A 14,417-nucleotide genomic window follows, 5' to 3' on the forward strand; every position below is an offset into this window, starting at 1 on the left:
GGTGTATTTTGACCAAGTTCCGATACATCCATGTTCATTTGTCTCTCCATGACAGTTTTGTGGCACGACTGCGTAAAACATGGAATTTTCTCTTCATTGTCGGGTAATCCGTGCGGAGAATCATACTGAAGCCTGTCTTCTGTTTTCGTTTCATGATTAACATGAGTTTTTTCTAGACGGTCGCTGGGTACAGTTTGGAGAGAAGCCGACTTGTTCAAAACCCTATATTGGTAGCGATGTAATGAAAAAATGGACGAAGCAGAATGACTTTTCCTTTTACTATCACCTTCGATAGGAGCATTCCTAAAAAGTGAAAGTAAAAAAACAAAGAAAATGGAAGTAGAAGCTATCTTTTTCAAGTGGGACTTATGCATTCCGGATCGCAGTAATTTATCGCTTTAGTTTTCGTGTGTTGATTTACTTCACTGCCACGGTATTTGCGCATACATCTGTATACTTCTCCTAAGTCATATATTTCACACTTTAATTGTATCGTTCAGTTAGCTGCAGATAAATAGCATTAGGGGCAGCATCAACATCAGCAGCAGCAGCAACAATAGTTGTATGACGTAGTAGTAACATTTTCTCTCTTCTTACTAGGAATGATGTAAACCCTTCATCAGTGTTCAGTGTGAGTAGTACGTTCTTTCTGAAATGGATTGATGGATAAATGATTAAAAGAAGAAGAAAAGAAAAGAAAAGAAAAATTTAAGTATTCTAGGCACATATGGAAGTTGATAGATAGCTTTATCATTATTGAAAATATCATTATCAAAAATACTTTTGAGATATGAAAGAGACCGCGGATACTGAATAGTTTGTCAGTTTACACAAGCGTGACCACACACACACACACACACACACACACACCAGAAAATCCTTCTAAAGTTACCTAAACCGCTCTCCATCCTCAGAAGCACGGTAACCACAATCGCTTCCCCAGACATGCTAACGGCCTCTCTATCCACCCTTCCCTTACCTGACGAGATGAACTCGATTAATTAACCATGTGTGTGTGTGTGTGTGTGTGTGTGTGTGTGTGTGTGTGTTTTAACTCACAGTTAAACTTTTCACAAGATCTTCTGTGTCCACATGACACAGTAGTAAAACTTAACAATAGTTTTCTATGAACAGCGTGATGATTCCAGAGATATTCTTACCAGACTAGTTAGGTTTTAGTGGTGTTTGTTCGTTCTCAGCAGTCTCTTCTCGTTTTCACGAATGTCTAGATGTTCACACGTTTAGGTCTTCTTTATACCTCTCGACAGATGTTTTTCTATTGGCTGAGTATAAGAGTAGTTATACACTCTGTTATTCACCAGCCGTTACCAGTCACCTAAACGAACCAACTTTCCACATGCAAGTCGTAAGGTAGGTTAGGAGGAGGAGCCGCACCGACGCTTTCACCACGACCCACTGCCAAGTGAGAGCGCTGATCCACTCCCACTTGCCACTTTATTCACACTGATGGCTGTTTGGGGAACGTGGTGGTGGACCTTGCTGAATCCATGCTAACGCCTTGATGTCCAATCGTGAAAACTTTTACTGTTGGTAATGACCACTTGTAGAAACAGAGTATAAAAATGACGCAGAAGGAAGAACAAGAAGCTTTATAAGGACATAACGAGAATCCAATGTTTCAGGGTAGAATATTTATAATAGTGCTGATGATCCTCATTATGGTCTGACCATTTTGTGAAGATCGTTTAGGCGTTTGGCTTTTTCAGGGATTTCCCGGCATGTGGCGTTGTCACACTTGTAGTACCAATGCACACCTCAAGTTAGGTACTTAATACTTCGTAATTGAATGGTGTTGTAGTACATATACATTGTGATGCTCGAAAAAGGCAAGTTAGAGTAATTTGTGTTTATATTTAGATGTATTTTGCATTATTTTAGCAAACACAACAATACTTAACAACGTTTCCTCCGAGCGTTGTCACATCCCTTTGGGTGACCGAGTGAGGTCACAGTTTAAAGTGACCGTGTTAATCCATGGGTCACCTACTCTCCCGCTGCCAGCCAGAATGGAAGAGAGAGAGAGAGAGAGAGAGAGAGAGAGAGAGGTGTAGGAAGCAAGGTTCTCATTGACACAGGCTCTAATCCCATGATTTGCCCAGCACAACGTTTGGCAGCACCGCAGGCCGGAATATTCCCGAAAAATCCAACGATCTTCATAAAATTGTCAATCAGAGATCTTAATTCCATTCAGCTTATCTAGCTCCTTGTTATTAGTGCGCTCTCTCTCTCTCTCTCTCTCTCTCTCTTAAGAGTATTGGTAAGCACTGTGATAAGTACGTGTGTAAAGTAGGTAAATCTACATACGAAACATTCCAAGATACGATAATAACAGCAAGAGTCTCAAAGAAACTAAATGGAAGGCTGGGAAACTGTGAGCAGACGACGCTACAGACCACCTGCCCTTCCTGGGCCTACAGCCACCACCAGCGAACACCTGGGGATTATAGGAGGTGGAGGAGGAACCCTAAAACGCCCCAGAGGGACCTCAGCGCGACGCAGAGGTACTGCAGAGGAGGCCCAACAGTCACACCCCACCGCCACTCTTATGGCGTCATCATCACAAATAAACCGACAAGTGCTCTACAGATAGACGTAATACCGAACTTGTTTGTCGGCCATGACTTGGTAACGGTCACTGCTAATATCATTAAAGCTAAACGGTTACCAGTCATTAAAATTGTACGTGACTTACTATATAACTATGACATCGACACTTTCTGCAAACACTTATTAAACCAAACACATACTCTTAGCGAAATCTTATAGACGGATAATGTAAATACACAAGTCAGTATTCTAACGAGTTTTTTTTTTTTTTTTTTCAACGACTTCCTCAGTGCGTGTGGTCCAATAGTGACTAAACAAATTCGCTGCCCCTCCGCTCCCTGTCTAGATGATAATATATGACAAGCAATGAAAGCCAGAAATGACGCACAAACTATATTAGAATGTGATCGTCTAAACGCAACACTACCGACTCAATATAAACATTTAAAAAGAAATAAAAACTCGAATAAATCGTCAGCGTAACCAATATTGTCGCAACCGCTTTCAAAGTTGCAAAGGGAAAATTTAGCATCCTCGGTGTGGATGACAGTGAGATATGATACCTAATAAGTGCAAAGGTAGGAACATCGCGGACGATAATGAATCTGAAAACGCAGAGAATTTAGATAACTTTTTTCGCTAACTTTGGCAGATCTACTTTGGAAGAAACCCAAGAAGCAATAGTCAATGACAACTTCACTACTATCACTACCACTACAACTGTAGAGAGCACGTCATTTCGCCCTCAACCTGTCGAACCAAACAGTCATAATAACAATAAAACAATTTTGCTCAGACGACATACCCATGTGATACATAAAAGACTCACTCTACATAAACACGTAGTACTTAACAATAATACTGAATACTTGCATTGTAACAGATGTTTTTTTTCCCGAAAACTGGAAACATGCTCCCTTTGTTCCCGTTCACAAAGGCGGTGACACCTTAGACACCAGTAATTACAGGCCCATTTCACTCTTACCAATTTTCTCCCAAATACTAGAAAAGATTGTTGCCACCCAATCAATCAATCAATCATGGGGGACATACGCCGGGGAGAGGGTCGCCTCGCCTATCCTATGGCGCCACTCCAAGCGGTCGCGCCTCGCGAGTCTCCATGCAGGCTCCCTTCCCATGCCAAGTAACTCCCAGCATGAGGTACCGACTTGCCGCAGCCATGAATTCTGTGGACGTCCCCTTGGCCTCCTCCATGCTGGGTTATCTCTTTCGGAGACAACCCGATATGCAGGATCGGCTTCCGGGTAGCGTTCCACATGCCCATATAGTCACAGTTGGCGTTGACGGACTATGCTAGTAATCGGCCTCGAATCAGTCTCACAGAGCAATCGCTGATTTGACACAAAGTTATACCAGCGGTACCCATGCAAGTAGGCGAATATTTTAGAGACAAAACCAAACTGCCAAGTAAACACCAAAACGGATTTAGGCCAAAGTTAAGTACAGAAACAGTACTAACAGTTTTAACAAACAAAATATATGGCAACATGGATAACAAACAAACTTTTCTTCTGACACTATATTATATGACCGTTAGTCATCCCATTCTTTTAGAAAAATTACGACGTACTTTCATAAATACTTTCTGGTTCGAAGATTATCTAAGACAAAGATCTCAATCAGTCCTCGTCAACAATACATGTTCAAGAAAAATCACGTAACATATATTGTCCCGTAAGGCTCCGTCCAAGGACCAATCCTCTTTAATATATATGTAAATGAAATGCCAAAACATTTAAATAACTGTCTTCTCGTTCAATACGCCGACGACACACAATTCTTGCATTCAGGTACTCTGGCAGAATTCAACACACAGGAATGCCCAACACACAGTCGAAGCGGCCAGGAAATATAGAGATTATAGAAAACCAAGAAAACTCAATACATCTTCATAGGCTCACTGCAGCTCATTCCTAAAATAAAACAACACAACACACATTTTACAACACAACTATAAAAACTTCATGACAAGTACAAAAAATCTAGGTGTACTTTGATAACTACATGACTTTCGACGCACACATTATAGTAAAATTAGTCACAGAGTAATGGGCAAAGTCATATATATATCAATAGGGTCACACATTATTTGAAAATAAAAAAAAGGCCACTAAAGTGCCAGTCCCCATAAAGTCTGAAGCGTTATCGAACCCAGGGGAAAAGTATCTTGAAACCCTTCTTTTGAAAGAGTTCAAATCATAGGAAGTGTTAATATATAAGCATGCAGGCAGGGAGTTCCAGAATTTACTGGAGAAAGGTATGAATTATTCGAAATACTAGTTAACTCTAACATTATAGAGATGGACAGAATAAGAATGAGAGAATAAAGAAAGTAGTGAAGCGAGGCCGGAGGAGAAGAGGAGACATTCAGTTAATAATGTAAGAGCAGTTCTATCATTGAAGAAGAGGAGATACTTGCCTGCAGGCAGATTGTATCTGGTTGATAGATAGAGGATTGAATGTTTTGGGGCATTGAACAATATTGAGTTTGCTCTGCTCTAATCAGAAATTTCAGAGATCCGAAGGCAGGCGTTCTGTGGCTCCCCTGCATGATCTATTAATTTCCTAAAGGATTGATCGTAGATTAAAGACAGGGTAGAGTGCTAGATGGTATCATCAGCATTGGAAAGGATAGAACAAGAAGTTTGATTTAGAAAGTGGGTGACAGGACAGAACTCTGAGGAACACCATTATTAATAGACTAAGAAGAAGAGCAGTGACCATCTACCATAACAACAATAGAGTCATCAGAAAGAAAACATGAGATGAAGTTGCAGAGAGGATAGAAGCCGCAGGAGGGTATAGTCTAGAGATCAAAGCTTTGTGCCAGACTCTATCGAAAGCTTTCGATATATTCTGAAGTCAAAAGGAAAGTGAATATATTACTTTACTCGTATCGGCAGATAATTTGAAAATAAATACAAGTATACGATATTCACTATGTAAAATTCCTTGGTCCTACTACTTTTAGAATGCTGTGTTCAAGCATGGTGTCTTTATTATCAAAAAGACATAGTGAATTAGAACGCATTTAAAGTTGAGTGATAAAAATTACCACATATCTAAATTACAAATCATACAAAGAGCGTTTTCAAAAAGCATTATTTCCATTAACTTAAAGAGAACTAAAAGGCGAATTAATATGCGGTTAAAACCATGAAAGGCATTGATGAAACAGACTGCAGTAAGTATTTTACGATGGACATCAAATTATACGCAAGGAAACGGTTACAAGATTGTTGCGCAATGCTTCATTGCTTGTGAAAAAAAATCCCATTATGTAGTTAATCTATGAAATGTGCTTGCTTAGGACGTGATGTAGGTACCGCAACATCGCACAGACTTTGAGATATCGTCTTCATAAATAGTTTGCCTCAAATCCGTGCCGATGAACATTTTCTTGTGGTTGATTGCCTTGTTTCCAGGAAATGGGGCACCTCATATAATTCATTCCTATTACTTCCTATTCTCAAAATTTCCTTTGTGTTATTACTTCTCTAACATCGTAAAGTATTCATTTCCGACCATTTATGTTACCGCATATGCAAGAGAAAGTGTAGTGTGTGAAGACAACATATGTATTTTGCTATGCTGTCCTTTTCTCCTACAATCAGTCGTAGGTCAGGTCACCTCGTGAGAACGGCAAGGTCTGTTGTGGCTTGTGTGCCCATGTAACTTTATATAATCCCCTACTGTATCCACTTCACGAATGCAAGAGTTAACCAGTATTTTTGATAATCGTTCATTTATCCCTTTTTTTCATATCATGTGGCCTTTTCACGGGACTATCTGCCTGCTCCTGTATTTCTTCCTTTCTATGACTTAAACTGTTTAAAGAGGGAGATTTCAAGACACTTATTTAATTTTTGACGACCACTTTTGGTTATGTTTGGGAACCGGCACCATAGTGAACATTTTTTTCTCCTTATAGATTTGTTGCTCTTGGCAGGTTCTCCTCCTACATAGAAAAAAAAAAAAAAGTTGCCAAAGAACAGTGCCAGACCAGGTCCGTGAAAACCTGACTTATATTGACTAGTGATAATGTATTGATGAATCTGAATAATTTGTAAATCCAATAATTAAGCTACAAAAGTAAACATTATTAAAAATAACGATGTTGAGACTGTCATTTATGACTCTCTCTCTCTCTCTCTCTCTCTCTCTCTCTCTCTCTCTCTCTCTCTCTCTCTCTCATCGTGTTCATCAGCATTATTAGCTTTCATGAAATCACTGAAGGATAATGATTTCCCCATAACATTGTCTAGTTATATCTGTTGGCATTCATTCCTTTGGCAAGACATTAAAACGAAGATGTTTATCTCATCTCTCCATCTATTTGTAATTATCAAGTCTGTTCCGCATTCTTTAGCGATCTCTACGACTCTTGGTAGTCATTTCCCTATTTAAATAGGTTATGACATATGTATGCACAGTGCCCATTATAAAGTGAGTGTTACCGAGCTGTATGCGTAAACGAGCGTTCAGACAAGTTAAATGTCCTCGAGGCTGTCGTGCACATCACACAGCTGTATAAACAATAATATTACGGTTGAGAAAAGGAAGGCCTCCTGCAGTGACAAGAATTCTCCAGGGCGGGAGAAGGATCTTAACACCCTTTACCTCCATAACAGTGACTAGTATATCTGTCAAACTTAATCCTCACGGTTGGCTCCACTCGTCATTGCAAAAGTGATGACCAATGTAAAAAGGTATATCTCTACCTTGTGATGACATCACGTTTTCATTGCTCAAGGTGAAACTTAGGTAATGAACATGATGTGCTCATCCTAAATGTTTCCAGTTTAGGCAACATGATAGTTATTACAAACTTTTATTCTCAAATAGTAATAAGTCACAACGTTATGATGCACTGCGCACTGTGGCTGAGCGAGAGAAGGCAAACCTCCCAGGCGAGGTGGAGAGCAACGAGGAGAGGACGGACGAGTCACAGTGACTTGCAAAGTGTATGTACTTAGATGCGAGTCACTCTGACGTTATACGTTCACATATGCATTTCTTTATTTCTTACTGACAACTCTTTTTTCTATAGGGAAAAAGTACTTGCTTGTTAATACGGTACGTATGGATGAATAATTGTAATAAAATAGATAAAACATCAATGATATGTGACACCTCCAAAGACGAAAACTGCCGCCACAGAACTCATACGGGTACATAATAGTTACGTTACCATAACTGGTGGTTGAGTTTGGACGGTATGGTATTGCATAACATATCGCCTGGTCGAGTACTCTGAAGAGGGGATGGGTATGTACCCCACCTCCTGCCATCGTGTTCAATGTTACGTATTACAGAGTGATGGATTTGTACATCTTCTCAATTACGTATAGCTAACAGGATTGAAATTTAAATGTATTCTATATCTGATCAAGTTGTTTGCCCGCGTTTATTGGCAACTATAATAATCAGTAGCTTGATGTTACGTACGTATAGCTCCTTGATAAGGACTTACCTAACTGATAGTCAATCCATATACGATGTTATAATATGGTTTGATACAAGTAAAGGAAAAAAATGGACGATGTTCTGTTTGCATGGCGCTCTACGGAACTTCTGTTGATTTCTTAGGAGCATATTGCAATTTCAAAATCGTATTATATGTAAACAAAGAAAGCAATTAAAGCAGATATCTCTTATATTTTATGAAGAAAGGTAATCTGTAGGTCTGATGTTGGGTGGCTAGGAAAACAATTGAAGTCAAGTTAATACACTATATACACTGACTGCAGTACAATTTATAGCTCTAAGGTAAGAAGAAATGCTCTGTTGATATTCATGGCAGCTCACTTGCTGTCACAGCATACACATAACCTACATGTAAGATCAAAGCCAGTAACATGACATTTGAAACTGCATGGGTTCAGTGGTTCTCATATAAACGAGAAGAAAAAGCAAAGGGAAGCGCTGTTTCTTCTTGGGTTGCGAAAATATGAATAAGATTCCGCCGATGACTAACGTGTAAAGGGATCGGTGATGTATGTCTCTATAGTTTATCAGGCAGAGGACGTCTCTCTCTCTCTCTCTCTCTCTCTCTCTGTAATTCACTGTTTGATCTGCTGCAGTCTCTGACGAGACAGCCAGACGTTACCCTACGGAACGAGCTCAGAGCTCAATGTTTCCGATCTTCGGATAGGCCTGAGACCAAGCACACACCACACACCGGGACAACAAGGTCACAACTCCTCGATTTACATCCCGTACCTACTCACTGCTAGGTGAACAGGGGCTACACGTGAAAGGAGACACACCCAAATATCTCTACCGGCCGGGGAATCGAACCCCGGTCATCTGGCTTGTGAAGCCAGCGCTCTAACCACTGAGCTATCGGGCCGTGTGTGTGTGTGTGTGTCTGTGTGTGTGTGTGTGTGTGTAGCAAACGATTCTTAACAGTTCTCTGAAATGTTACTGATAGATGACCATATCATCAATTGTATTGTAACTAATATATGAAAAAAATTCCGATGACTAAAGTGTAAATGGATCGATGATTTATGTCTATAGTTTATCAGGCAGAGGACACACACACACACACACACACACACACTCTCTCTCTCTCTCTGTGTGTGTGTGTGTGTGTGTGTGTGTGTGTGTGTGTGTAGCAAAATATTCTTAACAGTTATCTGAAATGGTACTGATAGATGACCATATCAGCAATTGTACTTTAACTAATACATAACAAGTAACTATGTTATGGTGTTTGCTCCAAGAACAATCATTAAGTTAATTCATTTCATATTACAATCAATGAGCTCGACTCTACCTAGTATTTTTTCCTTATGGAGCATAGAAGTGTCAGCTCATCGTGCAAATAATAGAAATGGACGAACATTGTGTGGTTCAGGAGTAGCTATACATAACCTTCTAATCTCATGTCATCGAAGTAACCCATCGAAGATTCTGGTCAGTCTTGCCACCTTTTGATGGGGAAGAGGAAGTTCGTGTGCCAAGACCTTGTGGAGAAAGAAGGAATTAAGGAAGGAAGGAATAGAGAATGAAGAAGAGAATCAATACTGAAGGCCTTTTTGACGAAGGGGAGTTTTAGACGAAGAAGCTTGGGTTATCACACTGTCCTCTAAGTCCAACTTGAGTTATCATATGATTACCTACTGATACGTGATGCAATTCTTATCACCATATCATAATTGAGTCTAAGAATTGGAGTGGTAGCAGCTGACAAATGGCATATCAATCAATCAATACCAAAGTTTCGATTGTATTGTAGTCATTATGTATAAATCATTATAGCTACAGGAAAAAAAAAAATCTTATATATGCGAACATAATTAATTCACAAAGTGTGTGTTTCACTGTTTGATCTGCTGCAGTCTCTGACGAGACAGCCAGACGATACCCTACGGAACGAGGTCAGAGCTCATTATTTCCGATCGCCGGATAGGCCTGAGACCAGGCACACACCATACAACGGAACAACAAGGTCACAACTCCTCAATTTACATCCCGTACCTACTCACTGCTAGGTGAACAGGGGCTACACGTGAAAGGAGACACACCCAAATATCTCCACCCGTCCGGGAAATCGAACTCCGGTCCTCTGGCTTGTGAAGCCAGCGCTCTAACCACTGAGCTACCGTGTGTGTGTGTGTGTGTGTGTGTGTGTGTGTGTCCCTAATATGTGGAAATCCTAGTGATAATCATAGTTATTGATATTTATATCTATCCTCGCACTTTCCACTTTGACAGAGAGAGAGAGAGAGAGAGAGAGAGAGAGAGAGAGAGAGAGAGAGAGAGAGAGAGAGAGCACCAAACATGTAGTAGTGCTCATATAGTAGCACCTTTCTCAAGTTTGCATATCGTCATCTCACTAAAGACGGCCGAGTTTCTGCCTAATTATTCAATATTCCATTAGCCTCCATCACAATTTCTAAGTCAGGAATCATTAACATTACACCGTCCCTAACAAAGGATGAATATTTGGCCTTGAACCTTCCCATGAAGAATATTACATGCCTATGCAAAAGAAACTGGTAGAAATGTAGAGGCGAAGTACTTATTACATAACTTCAGAAGAGTTGAGTAAGAACTTCGCCTACTTAGTACTTACCATGCTGTCACGTACGTAGCATTATGCAGATAACGAGAAAATCGAGTTTCTTGTATCAAATTACTATTATTATTATTATTATTATTATTATTATTATTATTATCATTACTATTATCATTATCATTATTATTATATTTATTGTTATCATCATCATCATCATCATCATTATCAGTTATTATCATTGTTATTATTATCATTATCAATATTATTATTATTATTATTATTATTATTATTATTATTATTATCATTATTATTATTACTATTATTATTATCATTATTATTATTATTATTATTATTATTATTATTATTATTATTATTATTATTATTATTTTTATTATTATTATTATTATTATTATTATTATTATTATCATTATTATTACTATTATCATTATCAATATATTTATTGTTATCATCATTATCGTTATCATTGTTACTATTATTGTTATAATAATAATAATAATAATAATAATAATAATAATAATAATAATAATAATAATAATAATTACTATTATTATTATTAGTAGTAGTAGTATTATAATTACTATTATTATTTAACTATTATTATTATTATTATTATTATTATTATTATTACTATTATTATTATTATTATTATTAATATTATTATTATTATCATTATTATTATTATTATTATTATTATTATTATTATTATTATTACTATCATTATTATTATTATTGTTACTATTATTATTATTATTATTATTATTATTATTATTATTATCATTATTATCATTATTATTATCTAAGGCTGTAGTAGTAGTAGTAGTAATAGTAGTAGTAGTAGTAGTAGTAGTAGTAATAGTAGTAGTAGTAGCAAAGTTTTCATAACGGTGCTCATTTTCTTTCTTGTCATTCTCATTATCTATTGCCATGAAGTCTACATTGCTTTAACGTCACTTATCTAAGTTTCCTGGCTTGCTACAAACACTAGTCGTGCTTTCGATAAGGGCATTATCTCTTATTTTTATTCTCAGCGAGAGTTTCTTACTGTCTGAGTGAGATACAGTAAGTAGAAGGCTACAGGCGCTACACTTCTCGATCCTAAAGTTCACTTCTAGCGCAAACCGGCAGCTAACCCACCACCACCACCACCGCTCCCCAGTCCTCACCGCTCAGTGCTCACTGCTCACTGCTCAGTTAGTGTTGGTGTGAGAGTGCCTGGGGGAACTGACGTGAGGTATTGGCCACTTTCTTCCATCGTTGTTATTTTATTTCATATTCTTTTCGTAGAATTGTTGTGACTTTGCGTGTGTTATTATTAAGTATACGTGGTGTTGAGAATAACAAAGTGTTCTGAAAGGCATTGTGATGTGAGTCTGCGATGAAGGAAATCCATTAATTGCTACACATGGGATGAATATAACCCCTATTAAAGATTGGTTATCTATTTATTTTCAATGTCAGACGTTGTTGTTGTTGTTGTGGTGGTTACCCTGTTGCCATGGTATGTACTGTACCTCGTCTATGCGGTGTAGGAAAATGGAAATGTACTTTTAGTATTATGTGATGTAATCCTGACCACTGAGCGAGGTGCCAAGCTCTATTAAGTAGGTGTAATATATTGACGACTAGTTGCCTCGCCTGGTTATCATTTCTATCATAACTAATTAGTCATTGAGAGACTGTACTGAACGTACGTACCTGTATGAATTAGCAATCCTTCAAGGAATATCTACAAAGTAGGTCTTCAGAAGCATGACTTTTACTTTAGTACTTAATACTCCGCTTGCTGTTGCTTGTTCTTACATAACATTCCGTCGCTTGCTATAGTATTGAAATTTTGCCGACTGGCGTACCTGCCCTTATATTCATAGAAACAACTTCCACTTGCTCATACATACGTCATGAAAGGGTAACTAACGAGATGAGTCAATAACTAACCAGCTATGATAGTTACCTCTATGACCATCCTCAGCTAGCTAGTTACTTACTCACTTACATAGACATTTGGAGGTCATTTACATCTTTCTTGTCTGCAGCACCTGTAGGGATTTCAGGTGTAACTCTTCTGTGAAGCTCAGATGGCTAACTTTTTTTTTTTTTTTCTTTTGTGGAGGTTGAGTTGGTCTGCCCTTGCCAGTGGTGTGGCTGGAAGGCTTTTAGAATAGGATCCCTTGTAGAGGCTCATACCACTCCCAGTTGCTGTGAAGAAATGATGGATGGGAAGCATGTGCATAGTTTTTGGGCAATCTACAATAGCTTATATAAATAGCAATTGTCAGCTGCAGTACTTCAACTTGGCTCCTAACCTAACCTATTTTAGCCTAATCTCACCTAATCTAAACCAAATTTAACCCTGTTTTTGGCACAATGTGTTGATTTTCAAAAGCATCTGTACAAGTCAATGATAGCTGGCCAGGTGAAGAAAACTTAACAAATGTTAAGTCCAGTAAGTATACTGACACAACGTTGTATGTATTCGTTTTATGAGTTACTGACAGGTACTAACAGTAAACATTAACTGGGCTAGCTTACCTGATGTAACTGACATCTAATTTTTCTTATATATTTTGATGTGAATATTTTCAATTAATCTATCAATCACATTAGTCCAAAACCTTTAGTAATTTTTGTACCTGCCCATCCAAAGTTGAAGTTAATGATTTATGGTGATCAAACCCAGTCCAAACCCGACTTAACGTTCAATTGTATGGTGCCATAATTAGATGCATCTGTGTTGCTGAAACCAAAGCATTCTTGCTTGTATCACCTGAGATTAAGATATTTCTAGTAGCATTGTCAGAGGCCAAGATTTGGCAATTTTGGAGCCCAAATAATTCTGAACTTTTAGAGAAAGGAGCTGTGTTGGGGATTCAAACCAGCACAAAAAAGTTACTGGTTGAGCTATACATGCATCACTGGTGGGTAGGGTTATGAAGCTTCCTTGCATGAGTCATTAGGTACTTGCTTTCCCTACCAGCCTCTTGAGCACTTGTGTAGCCATTTTATTTTGAAAAAAATATATTAATAAATAAATAAATATATGAATAATAAAAAATGAATAATTATTTGTTATAGAAATGCCTTGAATAGTTGTATCCCCAGTTTTGTCTACCAGTATGGAATAAGCGTCATTCTTGACGAATATTGTTGTCTTGATAGGTATTTTAGCAGTTGTAACTAAGCAAACAGGAAGGGAATATTGGATAGAGGGAGTGGAGGTGTGTATGTCGAGGCCATTTGTATAGATGTTTCTTGAGGGAGTGAGTTATCAGAAATGTTAACAGTAGATTAGTAGAAAACATATATGACTATGCCAATGTTTGGCAGGAAGTTTCACCTTGCAGCAGATTCCACATCAAATGGTCTAATGATCTACCTTTAGCTTTGCTGCACAATACATTTTACTGTCTCTCACTTGATGTTCTACTCTGCTTCCTAATGCAAAAATTGATTAGTATTTATTCTCCAACTTTCATTCCTTGATTGAGTTTTTGAGCAACTTCTGTATCCTAGCATTTTTCTTCTTTTTACGTCCGGTTCCCCTATTATATTAGGGCTAGGACGGTGCCTCCTGACAGAGGAGTCAAGAGGACTTTAGTTTTGGCATTTGGGAACCGTTACCCCGAGTGGATGCCCTTCCTAACCTCGGACCGTGGCCAGGATTCGAACCCGTGCGCTTGAGAACCCTGGGGCTCACAAAGCGCGCGCGGTCCCACCGCACCACGGCGGCCCCCTACTTCTGTATCCTAGCATATAGGACAATTATTACAAAAAAGAGAGTAAA

At 38.3% G+C, this 14,417-nt stretch overlaps 1 protein-coding gene and 1 pseudogene across 2 annotated transcripts in view; one reads left to right on the plus strand and one right to left on the minus strand.

Annotated features, from left to right (window-relative positions):
• Positions 1–1,471, minus strand: part of LOC123502375 — a 10,166-nt gene extending 8,695 nt beyond the window's left edge. The window contains exons 1-3 of one of the 2 annotated variants that reach the window (XM_045251552.1): positions 1,161–1,471; positions 893–979; positions 1–649 (exon numbers count right to left, since the gene is read on the minus strand). The exon at positions 1–649 is cut by the window's left edge and continues 243 nt beyond it. In XM_045251552.1, coding sequence (XP_045107487.1) covers positions 1–374 — 374 coding nt within the window. In that variant the 5' untranslated portion in view covers positions 375–649; positions 893–979; positions 1,161–1,471. The remainder of the gene's footprint in view (positions 650–892; positions 980–1,160) is intronic. The other variant, XM_045251551.1, reaches the window with a different exon arrangement.
• A 10,238-nt stretch (positions 1,472–11,709) lies between these two features.
• Positions 11,710–14,417, plus strand: part of LOC123502371 — a 30,501-nt pseudogene continuing 27,793 nt past the window's right edge.

The sequence above is a fragment of the Portunus trituberculatus genome, chromosome 11 (assembly GCF_017591435.1).
Source record: "Portunus trituberculatus isolate SZX2019 chromosome 11, ASM1759143v1, whole genome shotgun sequence".
In the NCBI taxonomy this organism is placed as follows: Eukaryota; Metazoa; Arthropoda; class Malacostraca; order Decapoda; family Portunidae; genus Portunus; species Portunus trituberculatus.